The sequence below is a fragment of the Hippoglossus hippoglossus genome, chromosome 1 (assembly GCF_009819705.1).
Source record: "Hippoglossus hippoglossus isolate fHipHip1 chromosome 1, fHipHip1.pri, whole genome shotgun sequence".
NCBI lineage: Eukaryota > Metazoa > Chordata > Actinopteri > Pleuronectiformes > Pleuronectidae > Hippoglossus > Hippoglossus hippoglossus.
In genome coordinates this window covers 9,068,452-9,087,025 of record NC_047151.1, presented here as the reverse complement: position 1 = coordinate 9,087,025, position 18,574 = coordinate 9,068,452, and the positions used below count along the sequence as shown (strand labels likewise).

Sequence of the window (18,574 nt, the reverse complement as noted above, 5' to 3'; positions counted from 1 at the left end):
GGGTCACTTAGAAATTTCCTTATTTTTCAAAGAAAAGCACTGTTTTTTTCAATGAAGATAACATTAAATTAATCAGAAATACACTCTATACATTGTTAATGTGGTAAATGACTATTCTAGGTGGAAACGTCTGGTTTTTAATGAAATATCTACATAGGTGTATAGAGGCCCATTTCCAGCAACTATAACTCCAGTGTTCTAATGGTACATTGTGTTTGCTAATCGCCTTAGAAGACTAATGGATGATTAGAAACCCTTGAAAACCCTTGTGCAATTATGTTAGCACAGCTGAAAACTGTTTTGCTGGTGAGAGAAGCTATAAAACTGGCCTTCCTTTGAGCTAGTTGAGTATCTGGAGCATCACATTTGGTGGGTTCGATTATACTCTCAAAATGGCCAGAAAAAGAGAACTTTCATGTGAAACTCGCCAGTCTATTATTGTTCTTAGAAATGAAGGCTATTCCATGCGAGAAATTGCGAAGAAACTGAAAATTTCCTACAACGGTGTGTACTACTCCCTTCAGAGAACAGCACAAACGGGCGTCTAACCAGGGTAGAAAGAGAAGTGGGAGGCCCCGGTGCACAACTCAGCAAGAAGACAAGTATATTAGAGTCTCTAGTTTGAGAAATAGACGCCTCACAGGTCCTCAACTAGCAGCTTCTTTAAATGGTACCCGCAAAACGCCAGTGTCAACGTCTACAGTGAAGAGGCGACTCCGGGATGCTGGCCTTCTAGGCAGAGTGGCAAAGAAAAAGCCATATCTGAGACTGGCCAATAAAAAGAAAAGATTGATATTGGCAAAAAGAACACAGACATTGGACAGAGGAAGATTGGAAAAAAGTGTTATGGACAGACGAATCAAAGTTTGAGGTGTTTGGATCACACAGAAGAACATTTGTGAGACACAGAACAGGTGAAAAGATGCTGGAAGAGTGCCTGACGCCATCTGTCAAGCATGGTGGAGGTAATGTGATGGTCTGGGGCTGCTTTGGTGCTGGTAAAGTGGGAGATTTGTACAAGGTAAAAGGGATTTTAAATAAGGAAGGCTATCACTCCATTTTGCAACGCCATGCCATACCCTGTGGACAGGGCTTGATTGGAGCCAATTTCCTCCTACAACAGGACAATGACCCAAAGCACACCTCCAAATTATGCAAGAACTATTTAGTGAAGAAGCAGGCAGCTGGTATGCTGTCTGTAATGGAGTGGCCAGCGCAGTCACCAGATCTCAACCCCATTGAGCTGTTGTGGGAGCAGCTTGACCGTATGGTACGCAAGAAGTGCCCATCAAGCCAATCCAACTTGTGGGAGGTGCTTCAGGAAGCGTGGGGTGACATTTCTACAGATTAGCTCAACAAATTAACAGCTAGAATGCCAAGGTCTGCAATGCTGTAATTGCTGCAAATGGAGCATTCTTTGACGAAAGCAAAGTTTGAAGAACAAAATTAATATTTCAAATAAAAATCATTATTTCTAACCTTGTCAATGTCCTGACTATATTTTCTATTCATTTTGCAAACTCATTTGATAAATAAAAGTGTGAGTTTTCATGGAAAAACACGAAATTGTCTGGGTGACCCCAAACTTTTGAACGGTAGTGTATATTTCAACTAGAATGGTGATCATTAGAGCGCATACCTCCGCCAAGGCCAAACAGTCTCCTTGAATTCAGTCGAGCTGAACCAAATTACGCACACTCATAGATATCAGTTCTCTTAATATTCTGATCAGGTGTTTATTGTTATGTTATTCCCTGGGAAATTGTCAAAAATGTTAAAGATAGCGTGCGGATTTCGTGGTAATCCGTCCAGTAGTTTTTGTGTAATTCTGCTGACAACAAACATTCAAACAAACAAACTAGAAGGGCACTCAGTAGAGCGCATACCTCCACCAAGGCCAAACTGTCCCTGGATGAAATTTAAGTTCACAACATCCAGATTTATATTTGGACCTGCACCTAATTTTGCACACTCGTACAAAGCAGTCCCCAGAACATGTCTGATCTTTTTCATCAAGATCCATGAATCTGTGAGAAATGAAGGAAAATGTTGAAAATGCCCAAATTCACAATGTTAAAGAAAGTGAAAGAAATTCCTGATCTGGATCCACACAGAAATGTAATGGGTCACTATGCATGATAAAACTGACAATGGATGTCACTGGTTGAAATGTTTTTTAAATGAAGGAACAGATCTCTTTGAAGCGAGGAGTGCAATGTAAAGATCAAATAACAGCGGATTACATTTCCCAATCTCTCAAAAGGATTTATTGTTTTTATTATATGGACACACCAAGTCTTCTCACCATTTACTGGACTCACTGTGCTGCTGCTTGTATTGATTGTCTAGTGTACTATTTCAAAACTCACTTCCTCTTTTAACCCTTGTGTTGTCCCTGCTTCCCCCGGCTGTTGGCTGTGAGCGTTTGGGTACTGATTTAACTAACCCCCCCTAACCCCCCCCCCACATAGCCCACCACATATTAGCACACACGTAGGGCAATAGACAAGTGAGCAGCCCTTGCAGATGTATTTGTTACACCCGTGGCACACGGTGTGAGTCTTACGGACCTTTTTCGCGGGGCATATCTGACACCTCTTCCTCTTACTCGCCCGGAGCGGGGCTGCTGCAGCGGCGACTAGGGCTAGGGAGGAGGCCGGTCGCTCAGGTCGAGCGTCGTCGTCGTCATCGTGGTCAAGAGCTCTCCGCGCGGCGGCGGTGGCGGCTGCGGCTTTCCGTGCGGGGGATGCGCTCCCTTCGTGCGATGAATGGAGTCAAGAGAGCCTTTCCCAGCTGCTCGAGGAACACCCTCCGCTTGTTCCGCTTGCCCGGCATCCAGTCTGGGTTGATCTCTCTCCATATCACGAAGGCGTTGTACGAAGAGACATCGAGGATGTTGTGGAAGATGACCAGGGGCCAGCGCGCGGTCATCCTCCTGCAGCTGTACGTTCCGATCACCTTGTCTAGGTTGTCCACGCCTCCTTTGTTGCGGTTGTAGTCCAGGAGGATGACCGGTTTCCCGTCCTCGGACATCGGCCTCCGCGTGCCGCGTGCTCAGGAGCACCACGTTCTTGTTTTTCTTTGGGATGTAGGACACCAGAGTGGCGGTGGGCGTGAAGGCGAACCTGGAGGAGAACACCTCTCTTCCCCTGACCGCGAGCAGCCTGGTTGGGAGCTCGGGCTTGTTCTTCCGAACCGTGCCGACCACGGTGATCTTCCTCTCCAGGAGCTGCCGCGCTGTATTTCGCCGGCTTGCTGGGCATGTACTGTCAGAAAGGACACCGGCCTAGGGAGAAGAGGAGGAGGAGAAGAGATGAGAGGAGAGGAGATGAGGACGAGGACTAGCAGCCGCTATCTAGCTATAGCTACATAACATAATAACATAACATAATAATAATATAAAAAAAACAAAAAAAAAGAATAACCTCTGAACGGAACCAGTTGCTCGTCCACGGTCACTTTGGGCCCCGGGTTGTAGAGGCTCTGTTCCCCCTGACCAGGTCATGATGTCACGTCAAGCGCGTTTCACCAGAGAACAGGTTCTCCAACAGCTGTTCTCCCAGCAACAATCCGTGGGTCACCCTAACACTAACCCTGACCGGCCAGGGCTTGCGGATGATCACACGCACGCACACACACAGACACACACACACTCTGGGTCAATCCGACCCAGGAACAACACAGGGTTAAGTATTATTACTACAAGGTAAATGCTTGACTCAGCGTGAGGTGCTTCACTGTAAGAAGAATGTGCTAAAAATGTTTTCATACCACTTGATGTTGGTAAGTGTGTTCTCAGTGTTACTGAAAGTGAGCGACAAAGCATTTCAAACACCCCCTTGAGGATTAGATGCTATTCACAAAAGAGTTAAACATCATTGCTACGTAAATACAACTTTGAGTGACAACATCCTGAGAAAGGGTTTGCACAGCTCTCAGATTAATCATCTTAATAACTTAATTTATATAGGAACCTTCACAAACAGGGATTAGTAAAAGGAGTTTGACATCATTCCTACACTAATACAACTTTTAGTCACATCTTACTGAGAAAGTCTTTCTACAGCTCTTAGAATAATATTATAAACAACTTTATTTACAAAGCGCCTTTAAAAACAGGGATGACAACGTGCTTAGAGTGACACTGATAACAGCAACTAATCAATAAAAGCAATTAGAAGACAGCATCATGAAGAAGCTGTAATTACGGAAAAAATTTAAAATAAAAAGAAGAAGACAACATAACAAGTCTGTAAAAATAGGTTTTAAGAAGTGATTTAAAAGACTGAATCAGCAAACCACACCCCCCTAGGGAGGTTGCTCTTCATTCTGATAAGACAAATAATCAAATAATCAAAACTGAAAGTATAGAACACATATCATCACTTTGGATTTGGGTTCATGTTCAGAGTTTTTTCACGTTTCTTTATGGGACTGTCACATGGTAGTGTTAGGAGGTTTGGTTTTAAATCATCATTTGTTTGTCAGTTGGCAAGATTACACACAAACTACGAAACAGACTAGGGTATGGCTCAGGGAGGAAACCATTGCATTTCGATGCTGATCCAGGAAAAGGATGTTTTTCCAAATTTTCACTGATTTCTCAGAGAATAATTCAAATATCTTGGTGGAAAAATCTGAGATGTTTAGGGGACTGATAATTATGAGTGTGTGTAATTCTGTGTAGATCCATATAAAGATCTAGTGAATTTAAATGAAACAAATAGGACTGTTGGCATTGGTGAAAGTATGAATTCGACTGAGTGACATTTTAGTTGTTTTAGCGATGTTGCCTGATGACGACTGAAGGGGCCTTAACATGGTGCTTGATGTAATCAACTATTCCAGATGTTTCTCTGAGTTATTGCATTTGTTCTGTCCAGGATACTTCCCCTAAACTTTCTGACAATCTAATTCCATTTTGATATACATGTGTCTTCAACTTTCTTTGTGGGGTTTGAATATTCTCCTTGTGTCTGTGTTGGTTTTCTCTTTGGCTTCAACCTCGATGCAACCCTCAAAGGATAAACAGCTTGGATGATGTAAGGATGGATGGTAAATGTACGATTGTGCAGCTTCACTATGACTCAAACATTGTTGCACGTAAAGACACTCAAACACATAAAATATTCACTTTTTATTCACTAACAATCCTTGAAAAAGTACAGTTATATTTTATATTACAGTTATCATTGTAAATCTATGAATTGATAAATTGGGATTCTGTAAATTCAGATTTGGTCTCTGGCAGCTCTCTGAGGGAGTTCTCCGTTCGTAAAAAATACAGATTTCCGACACATAAAACTTTTTGAAACATATTACAAAAACGTCTGGTCCCATGTTTTTGAGCACAGGTAACTTAGTGTTGAAATCTTGAAGATCGCACAATCATATCCAGCGTCAGGGTTTGCAGGTACAAAGTGCAAGGAAGGGCAACAGGTTCTTATGATGGGGAAAAGGGGGACATCTCTTGCCACTGGATAACTGACTGCCAGTAAATGGAGGTAGTTTGTCACTTTTTACGCCATAAAAGTCTGATAATCATATATCAGAAAGTTCCCAAATCAGTATTGGCGCAATACTGCAACTGTCCACTATCAAACATGTTCACCCCTGACTGTGATTGGACAGTTTCCGTGTCAGTCATCCAGGAGGCGTCCTGGCTCCACTCGCAGCAGCGCCGCCTCCACACTGTCCGTGTACCTGAGGCCCTCCAGATCAGCCGCTAAGAGAACCTCCAGAACAGAGGGCTGAGGGAGTGTGTGAGAAAGACACAATAACTCTACATCTAGTTTGTTGTGGTTGTTATAAAAACTGAATTCTGGCCCAAAATAATAATCTCACCTGTAATCTGGAAAAGATCAATTGCACGTCTCGTTGTTTGAACTGTCTCAGCACGTCCCTGAGCTCGCTGACCACCGTGTAATCTATGATGCTGACGTGATGGCAGTCCAGGACCACTGAGCGCGGATGAGACGCTGAGGGAGACAATAAGGGGAGAGAGAAGAGTGGGTAAATGACAGGAAAGAGAGGAGGTGATGTAAAGTGTCACCTTTCAGAGCGTGAGATACTCTGTGGCTGTGCTAATACACACACACTGTTAGCACAAACAATTCATCTTGAGATTTGAAATAATGAAATTCTCAGACTGGAGTTGCCTTTGAGTCTTTATAATAGTAAGCTCTGCAGAGGTTACACAACAAGCACGGGTGCTCAAAATGGAACTGGCCGCAAGTTCACAAAAGCCAGAACTTATACAAAGAGGCGTTTCATAAAACATAATATGAAAAAAGACATGAAAGACATGAGATCATCTGTGTCTGTCCGTCCGCTGTAGCAGTTGGAAGAAAAACATCACCAAATAAGGGCATGCACCCTGTTGATCAAGGTCATAGCAGTGAGACACCAACAAATAAGGGTTCCATCCTGTCAGGTAGACAGTATCACAGCAGTTAGACACCTGGTCAGGGGGATTTCCAATACCTTAGACACTGGTCAGTGCAATTTCCCACTACACTTCCCACTTTGATCATCAATAAAAATATGATCACTAACGAAAAATAATCAAGAAACATCATAATCAACATCATAATCATTGAAGAATATCGACGAGTCTTCAACCCTGGTACTTTGCGTACGTACAGGGTCACATCCACCATGGAGAGGTTCTAGAACATCGATGCATGGCAGGGAGGTGCAATAGGTAGCCGCTGCTGTTTTTGTGGAAAGAAAAAAAAAGTTATTTTCCTGTAATTGAGCAAGCATTTAAAATGAAAATGGAAGGAAATCAGGTCAAACAACATCATCATCTCATTAACCATTATCAAAATGTAACATACTGTATTGATTGGCAAAAGTAACTCATATTAAAATGTAATAAAATGTTAAAGGTCAACATACAGTATATCTAAGGTTGAAAATATGCAGTAAAAACTTTTTAAATTCTTGCTAGGAAGTAAAAATGTATTAAGTATGTACAAACTTCATAAAGTAACTCACATCAATCTTAAAAATTCACAGAGATTTAAATTAAGGCATCATAAAATATGAAGTTGAAAGGATAATTGCAGTAGCTGTTTTTTTCTAGTGAAATCACTAAGAAACACATAAGCAATCTGGGGGGAGAAAATAACATAAAAAAACTTAAAATTGAGTATCGTCATCAGAACCATCTGTGCTGTCAGTGTCCAGGTAGGGAGGGATGGGGAATAAGTTACGGATCAAGGGGACCTGAATCACTTTATCTTGTGTCTAGTCAAATTTGCATGTGTTGGATGATTCTGAGAGGACACCGTAGGAAAAGACAGTTCGTTAGATCATCAGAGACTTTTACAGGAGTGCATCTAGACAGAATAATGTGCAAAACAATAATAGAGGAGATCATGAGTAACACGTATAGCGAGCCTCTGAGGCCACACAACCCTGGATGTCGAAATGGATGCCATGGCCTGTCCATGGTCTCAGTTGTCAGGCAGATTTCTTCTGTGTTGTCGCAGAACGCTCGTGTGGTTAATCATACAACACTCTCGGTGCTTCTCAACCAGTGGAAGTATCAGTGTGTGTGCTTTGAGTTGAAGGCGTCAGCTGGTCAGATGGAGCTGGTACTCATTTGCAGTGGCTAGCGTGGATCCAGGTGGCTCTTTCAGCAACTTTCACTGCTGTGTGGGTTGTGAGCAGTACCTGGTAGGGGTCTTGCCACCTGAAGAAGTCAGGTTAGAGAAATAGGACAACATATCATGATGACACAAGTCTGTGGATGGAAGCGGAGAAGACGGAGGATCCACACCAATGTGGGGTTTGTTTTCTCATCCTCATGTACATCAGCACCAGAGGCAGGACTTTTGTCGATGCAAGACCTGTGCCTTCACAGCACTTTGCAAGTTTAGTTTTGAGTGTGCCGTTCTCTTGTTCCACAGCTCCACCACTGGCTGGATGATATGCACAGTGTGTTCGCACATCCATAGTTAGATGAGAACCGAGTTGTTTGACAGCTTCGTTTACGAAGTGTCTGCCATTGTCACTGGAAATTCTGCTAGGAATTCCCCATCGTGGAATAATGTCTCTTAACAATGCAAAATGGCAGACGGAAGATCTGTGATGAGACCGTGGTGTGCTATCTTTTACCAGAAGATGTGAGGAAGTTCTGTGTTGCCAAAGGGCGCCAAAATCATGAGTTACACCGAACGCATATCTGGAGTCAGTGTAGACTGTGAGTGTTTTACCAGTAGCCAATTTGCATGCTTCCATGAGTGCAATGAGCTCTGCTGCCTGTGCTGAGAGGTGATGAGAAAGAGAACTCGAGAGGAGAACTTCGTTATCTGAACAAACAGAAAAACCAACACAGTTAGTACCAGAGACAGGGTCATGTGAGGCGGACCCATCGACATACAGAATCAAGTCAGAGTTAGAAAGAGGTTCGTCAGAGAGGTCAGGTCGTGGGGAACACTGGACTTGAAGTTCAGCCACACAGTTGTGTTCTTCCCCGTCATCCGGAAGCGGAAGAAGCGTGGCTGGGTTCAAAGTTGAACAGCGTTTCACTGTGATGTTGGGCATGTCAAGAAGAACAGTGTGATACCTCAACCAGCGAGCAGCAGAGAGATGTGAGGTCTTCTGTTCTGTAAGAATGAGAGACACAGCATGAGGAACAAGGAGTGTCAAGTCAGAGTAACCTACTATGTCTCGTGAGGCAAGGACGGCTTTTTTCACAGGCGGCCACTGCACACAAACAACGTGGAAGGCCAGCTGCCACCGGATCAAGTTTGGCGAAGAAGTAGGCGACAGGGCGATATTTGTCACCATGAGACTGAAGGAGGACAGAAGTCATGCAGCGGTCTCTCTCATCCACAGCCTGAACAAAAGGTTTGTCAGGGTTAGGGAGAGCAAGAGTGGGAGATTGCTGCAGCGTCTTCTTCAGTGTGACAAATGCCTCGTCTGCCTCGTGAGTCCAAACGACACGTTCGTGAGGAGTGAGTGATTTGCCATGGTACAGAGCACCTAAAGGGGCTTCAAGAAGAGCAAAGTCAGGAATGAACGTTCTAACGATGAATGACATGAGTTGTTTCTTCGTCAAGGGTTAGGCATGTTAACAATAGCTTCTACTCTCTTATCAGACAGGGATTTGCCATCTTTGGTGACGACATGACCCAGAAACGTGACAGTTTGTTGAACAAACTAGTTTGCTGAGGCTGACTTTATGGCCGTCACGAGCCAGATGTCTCAGCAAAGCGATCGTATCTGTTTCACATTGCTCCTGTGTGAGACTAGCAACTAGTAGATCATCAACATACTGCAAGAGAACTGAACCCGGAATGACGATGAGGGATTCAAGACTGTTCCTGAGAGCCTGATTGTATAATGATGGAGATTCACAGTAGCCTTGACATAGGCGTGTGAACGTGTAGGCCTTGTTTTCAAAATTAAAAGCTAACCAGTACTGGCTGTCCCTGTGGACAGGAACACTAACAAAAAAGCATTGGATAAGTCTACAACCGAAAACCACGCTGCATTAGGCGGAATTTGGGAAAGCAGCGTGTATGGGTTGGGAACAATAGGCGATCGAGAAATTACGGCATCATTCACAGCCTTCAGATCCTGCACAAACCGCCACTCAGTAGGTTGACCTTTGTCTCTGATCTTCTTAACTGGGAACAGTGGAGTGCGGACCGGTGAATCAGGGCAGGGGACAATTACACCAGCCTGCACAAAGGATTCAAAAACAGGACGTATCCCCTCCACTGCATTCTGTCTGAGTGGATATTGTTGTTTACATGGCCTATAATCAGATTTTGGAGTGATTTTGACTGGATCACAGTTTCTGATGAGGCCCACATCCTATTTGTCCTTTGCCCACAGTGTTTCAGGCAGATCTGAAAGTAAAGGCGAAACATCAGAGGGGTTGGACAACATTGCATAAGAATGAAGGTGATTTTCAGTCACAACAAATGAGCGTGTGGCTGGAGAACAGAAGGTTGGAGACATTTTTAGATCAAATGCACTCAGACTGGGTGAATACATTACGTCAGGCATGGTTGTGGGTTGCCAATCAACGGCAGCCTGGCATGATCTGACAAATGGGCCTAAGCCTTGCCACTGGTCATCATGGGACTTGGAGAGCGAGATGTGAGGGCTGGAATTCGAGATGCGAAACAGTGCCATCTGTTGGTCAGTGAGTGAGACGGAAGCTGCACTTCTGGAAACAGACCAAAAAATATTGGACACTTTCAGAGAATCATCAGGAAAAGGCAAAAACAGAGATTCATAAACGTGATCTGCTGTGTCTGTCACATGTGAAGTGCAATGCAGTGAATCAGTGTGCATAAAATCTGAAAAAAGGGGTGTCGAGAGACCCTGACCTGGAGAGCAGATCAGTGGAGGCATTTATAGGAAGTTGCCACTGATATACAAGCAGCTGCTCATGTGTGGTCTGTGACATTGTGAAGAAGAATTGTGCGTAACTGTCACTCCATCAGGGGAGGATACTAAATTGAGGCCTAACACCATCATCAAATCTCTTTCTAATAGATCAATTGGGCAACAGGGAGACAACAGAAAATCATGTTCAAACCTTATGGGATGTTTGTCAAACTGAGCGGCGCATTTGAGAGGTTTTGTGAAATTTTCTTTTACATTGGCACCGCTGGCACCTTGAGAGAATATAAAGCGACCACTCATCTCAGGAGATGTGGGCAAATCTGACATCCTAACCACAGAATAACCTGCACCAGAGTCGACCATGAAATTAAGTTTGTGACCGTTAACACACAGTTCGAGTTGAGGCATTTTCTTAAAAGCATCACTATTGTACTTAACATAAGAACCACAAAGTTGTGTTTGCTCTGGTGTGTGTGTGCGGTTAGTTTAGCAAGCGATTTCTTCATTGCTGGAGCTTTTGTGTGTGTGTGTGTGTGTGTGTGTGTGTGCGGTTAGAATTGCAAGCGTTTTCTTCATTGCTTTGGCATGTATGTGTGTGTGTTTCACTTCCCTTTCTCTGATCCTCGGCGGGTAGATTGGTCGTCTCCCCCCGTCTGCCCCCTCCTCACTTTCTGTAGTTCAGTCGGTAGTGAAAGTTCTTGTCTCCCCCTCCTCTCGCTGCTGGGGCAGTCCCTTGCCCAGTGTACAGAGAAGCCTCGCCCACGGCCACGTCCGCGCCCCTCTGTTCCTGGTACAGTGAAGTTGGCTCTGCTATCAGCGTTATCTTGTCTGCGTGGCCTTGACAGGGCTGACACAGCCTGCATCATGGTTAGCTGTGCTTTCTGGAGTTGTTGATTCTTTTTCTGCTGAGTTTTGTCTTTGGTTTCTTTGTGTTGACGTTCAGCAACACAATTTTTTTTGTTGCTTTTTAATTCTTCCTCTTTTTAATTCTTCCTCTTTCTTGAGGAGTTTCTCTCTTAAAAGTAAAAAATTTTCGACAATGAATGACCCGTTATGAGGAAAAGCAAAGTCTCTGGACCATATTGGAAGAAAATGTCACACTTTCCCGTCCTCACTCTTGCAACCATAAAGCCCACCATTTGGACTTTCTGGGTTTTGAAGTCCCTGACTTCCCTTGTTACCCATCTTTATCAATTAAGTGTATGAAATTGTGCACGTCTACAATTTCCCTTGAACACTCAATTTAAGATGTGGACGTCTCCACGAATCCTTGTTTCTCTTTACGGCAAAAAACAGGAAAAAAGCCTTCAACAAGGATGATTGCCACAAAATGGGTCAGATTAACATTAATAATCCACAATAATCCAGAGAGAATGACTAATACACCCGTTCCAAATAAAACCCTTTAAATGTATTACTTCTTATGTTTGATTTCGTATTTGAGAAATCATCTAAACAGTCATGAAAATCTGAATTTCAACATTTCACCAGATATAAGATGACCAAAGAGAGGTCTTTGGATCCCTGTGAAGAAGGTCCGGAACCCCAGTTATTTTGGCCCTCTCTTCTCTTCACTGTTGGAGGTAGAGGCAGAAGATTTTTTTCTCCTGGGTGGCCAACCACCGAAGACTTCTCGGGTCCAGACGATCTTTCAAGGGATCCTGTTCGTGACGCCAAGTTTGTGATGGAAATTCATCTTGAGATTTGAAATAATGAAATTCTCAGACTGGAGTTGCCTTTGAGTCTTTATAATAGTAAGCTCTGCAGAGGTTAAACAACAAGCACGGGTGCTCAAAATGGAACTGGCCGCAAGTTCACAAAAGCCAGAACTTATGCAAAGAGGCGTTTCATAAAACATAATATGAAAAAAGACATGAAAGACATGAGATCATCTGTGTCTGTCCATCCGCTGTAGCAGTTGGAAGAAAAACATCACCAAATAAGGGCATGCACCCTGTTGATCAAGGTCATAGCAGTGAGACACCACCAAATAAGGGTTCCATCCTGTCAGGTAGACAGTATCACAGCAGTTAGACACCTGGTCAGGGGGATTTCCAATACCTTAGACACTGGTCAGTGCAATTTTCCACTACAAGGTCTTATTAGAAAATGACTATCTCTTGTGCCTTTTGAGACAATGGCACCAAAGTTGTGGAACACCCGACCTACATCAAGGTTTGCTGATTTTTGGAATCATTTAAAAACCACAAACCTGTTTAAAAAGGCGTTCAGGTCACTTAAGTTAACCAGATCTGTCTCTATATGCACTTTACTGGACATTATATTGTTGTTTTGTATTGTGTGTGTTTGTCTTCTGTTTTCACTTTTTGTACGGTGTAACTGTTTTTTACTTTTTGGGCCCTGCAAAGCACATAATAACTCTTGTATGTGAAAAGTGCTTTGTTACTGACTTTACAGAAAACAGTGAGCAAATTAGTGTGCTGCCTTTGAAAGGATTCATGTGTTTCACAGTAGAAGTGTCATGCACTCACTCACACACGTTCCTGTAAAGAATATTACTGTACCTTTATCTGGGGTCTGGCCGTGTTGTACAGCAGCAGAACTCCAGATACAGCCACACCTCCGATAATACCGTACTGCACCTGCCAGAAGCTCAACAGGAACGTCACGACAAAAGGCAGCAGGTCCAGCTCTGTGGAGGTCACACAAGCACCCAGACTTCAAATAAACAGACAGATCCACGGAGGCACAAAATTGAGGTAACACCTACTGCGTATCCTCCACATCTTAAGCACGACGTGGTAATCCACCATGGGAGCAACCGCACAGATGATCACAGCAGCCAGAGAAGCTTTGGGGATGTAGTAGAAGGCTGGCATGAGGAACGCCAGAGAGAGCAACACGATCACACCTGCAAAACACCACAGAGGGAAGGTCACATTTACAGGAATTTCTCATTTTCAATCTTAATAAACACACAAACATAAATACATTCAGTAAAATAGATTGCTTTAATTATAATGATTTAAAATGGAAGGAATGGGCATTGTCTTTGTGGCAATAAGAGGTTGGTGTTGAGAGAGAAAACCTAGTTAAGACATCAGGAACTATGTGATGTTTAATGGACCCAGAAAAGCAAAAATGTAAAATTAAAGCAAGACAAGGTTGTGGCATCTAAAGGAACAGCACTTTAGAGAAATCCTTCTCTTCTGTGATGAGCATACTCATGAGTGTCTAAATCTGCTGTTTTATTGGTTGAAAAAAAGCCAAACCAATATCAATCTTTTATGGTAGTGTATAATACATTTTTTTTTAAAAAAGTACTACATTAACTCTCTGTGTTCACATGCTGGGCTGTCTCTGTTTAATGTTTCTCTGCTAAAGCCAGGGCCTGATGTTTTCAACAATTAACGGAGGATACAGGGAAGGGAGAAGGAGTCCATAAGTAACTCAGTAGTCATTAGTGGAGTAGTACATGACGGCTTAGTACTCACAGGTCAGACCACAGCCTGTGAAGTTCTGTGATTGTATCTTTTGTACAGTTTGAATGTTACTATGTTGATCATTTCTGCCCATGGACAGACAGGTGGACAGATAGATAGACCCCCGTCAATGTACCCCAAACCTCTGTGGTTGTTCTGGCTACAGTAAGTGTCTCCAGGACCATATCTTATCATAATCTCACACACACACACGCACGCACGCACGCACGCACGCACGCACGCACGCACGCACGCACACACACACACACACACACACACACACACACACACACACACACACACACACAAACAACCACAAGAGGGTGGAAGAGAGTTTAAGTGAGTGTTGACTCACCGGTGATGATCCCTCCAGTTGGAGTACACACACCAGTCTGGGAGTTCACTGCTGTCCTGGAGGTGAAGAGAAATAAATGACACTGTATATACGTGATAGCGCTCTCTCTCTCTTTCTTTCTCTCACACGCACACGCACACACACACACACACACACACACACACACACACACAAACTCACACATACGTTCTCATACGCACACACACACACCTCCCAAAGCTGCTGGTGACAGGGTACGCTGACACAAAGGAGCCCATGATGTTGGTCACACCAATTGCCAGCAGCTCCTGGTTGGCATCAATCCTGTAGTCGTTCTGACTGGCTAAGGACAAACAGGAAGCTCAAATCAGCCGACAGTTTGATCAAACACTCGTTCTTCAGCTGCAATGGTTACTGCAGCAGCACAAGTCTTTATATATAGTCTATATATATTCCCTGTAATAAAGCCTTTTATTACAGGGAAAGAGATGAAGTCTAAGAGAAAACCTGCAGACGACAATAAGTCATGTTATTGTATTTCAGGTTCCTGTTTAAGAACTGGTTTGGGACAACAGATGCAAATTAGCATGTACTGCTGACTCTGGCTCATTTAAATAGATTTGTCTGTTGATCAATGAGCACTCTCCCTATCAAATGAAATTATAAATAAATACATAAGGCAATTAAATATTTACAGAGTCATGATCTCGGACAAATCATGCAGGAATGTTTCGGATCCACAGATTTCACAGAAATACTGTGGTTACAGCTGATGGGCTCAGCACAGGAAGTCATAGATGTGGTGGTAGGAAGTGGCTTTCACACAAACTAATATCCTGTTTTACTGCAGTTCACTAACTAAACCACTGACAGTTTGTACTTTACATTTCTATCACAACTCTTCTTCAAAGAGGATTCAAGTCTGTTTTTTCAATCTGGGCCATATGTTTAGAAATGTGGGTGTGTAAATGAATGGTACTTACACAAACGTTTGGAATGGGTCCAGGGGATATTCTCCACTGGCAGCCTCAACACAGTAGCTACATCTTATGGGGCAACTGTGACAGTCCATGAAATACCCACTAAAAGTTATTTTTTTCACCAATAAAATTCTCAAATTTTCAAATTCTGGCCTTGTGTCAGGGTTTAATATTTTCCAGTGCTTAGTTTCCACCATTTCCAAGGTGTTTTCAGTTATTTAGTATCTCCTGTTTCATGTTTTCACACTCCGTGTTCTGTTTCGTGTTTTATTTTGTAGTCTCTGTTGCTTGTGTGTTCTTTCTTCACTTCCTGTCTGTGATTGTCTGCACCAGTCCTCATGTGTTACACCTGTGTCAAATTGCCCCTGCCTTTCCTGTGTGTCTGTATTTAAGCCTCGGTTCTTCCCTTTGTCCTTGTCGGATCGTCGTCGTATGTCTCTGGTCGTATGTGTTCTCGTGTATACCTGTCCTGTCCTCCTGTCCGGATCTCCTGCCCTGCTATCCCTGTACTTCTGTATCCCGTGTCTCCTGAGCCTCTGCACCTCTGCACCCCCCCCGTGTAAGCTTCCTGTATTTTCTCCCTTTGTGCTCCCAGTTTGGTTTGTTAAAGATTCGTTTTGATTAAAATTATACCTTTTTTAAGTTTAAACTCTGCGTCTGGGTCCAACTGCCCCCCCACACCGTGACAGAACGATCCGACCAAAGATATGGACCCAGCAGAGATTAGTTTTTTTTACGAACAAGTTTATTATTTGGATTGTCTGGTGGACAAGCTGGGTTCACCGGGCACCCAGCACCAAGCAGAGACCCTGGAGGAGATCTCTGTTGTGGAGGCATGGCTGAGAGACCGCCCTTGGGTGAGCCATTTCGTCCCGTACCTCGTGGAGGTGAGGGACAGACTTAAAGAATTCCTCAACCCTCCAGTCCCATCCTCAAACCCGTACGTGGGAAGCCGCCTGGCTCGGGGAGGACCCCGCAGCCTCCAGAAAGCTTCTGCTGTGGGTGGCAGATGTCGGAGCAGCAACCCCCCGCCTCTCTGGCCTGTTCACAGGCACCACCCTCCAGCCCCATCCACAAACCCATACGTGGGAAGCCGCCTGGCGTTTGGAGGACCCCGCAGCCTTAGGGAGAAAGTCTCTGCTGGGGGTGGCAGACGTCGGAGAGGGGGCGCCCACAACAGGAACCCCTCACCTCCAGTCCTGGCTGAGCCACAGCTTTCCCCTGTCCTGGCTGAGCCACAGCCTTCCCCTGTCCTGGCTGGGCCGCAGCCTTCCCCCGTCCTGGCTGGGCCGCAGTTCCCTCCTGTTCCGCGCCGGAGGGTCCCGGCTGACGTCACTGCTGTTCCGACGTCGGGGATCCTCGCAGCGTCTCTTCCAGTTCCTGTCCCGCGCCGGAGGGTCCCGGCTGACGTCACTCCTGTTCCGACGTCGGGGATCCTCGCAGCGTCTCCTTCAGTTCCTGTCCCGCACCGGAGGGTCCCGACTGACGTCACTCCTGTTCCGACGTCGGGGATCCTCGCAGCGTCTCTTCCAGTTCCTGTCCCGCGCCGGAGGCTCCCGGCTGACGTCACTCCTGTTCCGACGTCGGGGATCCTCGCAGCGTCTCCTTCAGTTCCTGTCCCGCACCGGAGGGTCCCGACTGACGTCACTCCTGTTCCGACGTCGGGGATCCTCGCGGCGTCTCTTCCAGTTCCTGTCTCGCGCCGGAGGGTCCCGGCTGACGTCACTCCTGTTCCGACGTCGGGGATCCTCGCAGCGTCTCCTCCAGTCCCTGTCCCGCGCCGGAGAATCCCGGCTGACGTCACTCCTGTTCCGACGTCGGGGATCCTCGCAGCGTCTCTTCCAGTTCCTGTCCCGCGCCGGAGGGTCCCGGCTGACGTCACTCCTGTTCCGACGTCGGGGGTCCTCGTGGAATATACTCCAGTTCCTGTTCCGCGCCGGAGGGTCCCGGCTGACGTCACTGCTGTTCCGACGTCGGGGATCCTCGCAGCGTCTCCTTAAGTTCCTGTCCTGCGCCGGAGGGTCCCGGCTGACGTTACTCCTGTTCCGACTTCGGGGGTCCTCGCGGAATATACTCCAGTTCCTGTTCCGCGCCGGAGGGTCCCGGCTGACGTCACTGCTGTTCCGACGTCGGGGATCCTCGCAGCGTCTCCTTCAGTTCCTGTCCCGCGCCCCGGAGGGTCCCGGCTGATGTCACTCCTGTTCCGACGTCGGGGATCCTCGCAGCGTCTCCTTCAGTTCCTGTCCCGCGCCGGAGGGTCCCGACTGACGTCCCGACTGACGTCACTTCTGTTCCGACATCGGGGATCCTCGCAGAGTATACTCCAGTTCCTGTTCCGCGCCGGAGAATCCCGGCTGACGTCACTCCTGTTCCGACGTCGGGGATCCTCGCAGCGTCTCCTTCAGTTCCTGTCCCGAGCCGGAGGGTCCCGACTGACGTCACTCCTGTTCCGACGTCAGGGATCCTCGCAGCGTCTCCTCCAGTCCCTGTCCCGCGCCGGAGAATCCCGGCTGACGTCACTCCTGTTCCGACGTCGGGGGTCCTCGCAGTGCTTCTTCAAGTTCCTGTTCTGCGCCCGGAGGGTCCCGGCTGACGTTACTCCTGTTCCGACGTCGGGGGTCCTCGCGGAATATACTCCAGTTCCTGTTCCGCGCCGGAGGGTCCCGGCTGACGTCACTGCTGTTCCGACGTCGGGGATCCTCGCAGCGTCTCCTTCAGTTCCTGTCCCGCGCCGGAGGGTCCCGGCTGACGTCACTCCTGTTCCGACGTCGGGGGTCCTCGCAGTGCTTCTTCAAGTTCCTGTTCTGCGCCCGGAGGGTCCCGGCTGACGTTACTCCTGTTCCGACGTCGGGGGTCCTCGCGGAATATACTCCAGTTCCTGTTCCGCGCCGGAGGGTCCCGGCTGACGTCACTGCTGTTCCGACGTCGGGGATCCTCGCAGCGTCTCCTTCAGTTCCTGTCCCGCGCCGGAGGGTCCCGGCTGACGTCACTCCTGTTCCGACGTCGGGGATCCTCGCAGCGTCTCTTCCAGTTCCTGTCCCGCGCCGGAGGGTCCCGGCTGACGTCACTCCTGTTCCGACGTCGAGGGTCCTCGTGGAATATACTCCAGTTCCTGTTCCGCGCCGGAGGGTCCCGGCTGACGTCACTCCTGTTCCGACGTCGGGGGTCCTCGCAGTGCTTCTTCAAGTTCCTGTTCTGCGCCCGGAGGGTCCCGGCTGACGTTACTCCTGTTCCGACGTCGGGGGTCCTCGCGGAATATACTCCAGTTCCTGTTCCGCGCCGGAGGGTCCCGGCTGACGTCACTGCTGTTCCGACGTCGGGGATCCTCGCAGCGTCTCCTTCAGTTCCTGTCCCACGCCGGAGGGTCCCGGCTGACGTCACTCCTGTTCCGACGTCGGGGATCCTCGCAGCGTCTCTTCCAGTTCCTGTCCCGCGCCGGAGGGTCC

The 18,574-nt window shown here is 46.6% G+C and overlaps 2 protein-coding genes across 3 annotated transcripts in view; both read right to left on the bottom strand.

Moving 5' to 3' along the window:
* Positions 1 to 18,574, bottom strand: part of LOC117769190 (uromodulin) — a 90,134-nt gene that overhangs the window by 4,983 nt on the left and 66,577 nt on the right. The window lies entirely within an intron of this gene.
* On the bottom strand, positions 12,884 to 16,211 carry LOC117771845 (sodium-independent sulfate anion transporter-like). The gene is made up of 5 exons (XM_034602654.1): positions 16,073 to 16,211; positions 14,380 to 14,491; positions 14,170 to 14,225; positions 13,103 to 13,243; positions 12,884 to 13,024 (listed from the first exon to the last, which is right to left on the bottom strand). Exons 1-5 carry the CDS (start codon positions 16,209 to 16,211, stop codon positions 12,888 to 12,890), a joined length of 585 nt encoding a protein of 194 aa, XP_034458545.1. The 3' UTR covers positions 12,884 to 12,887.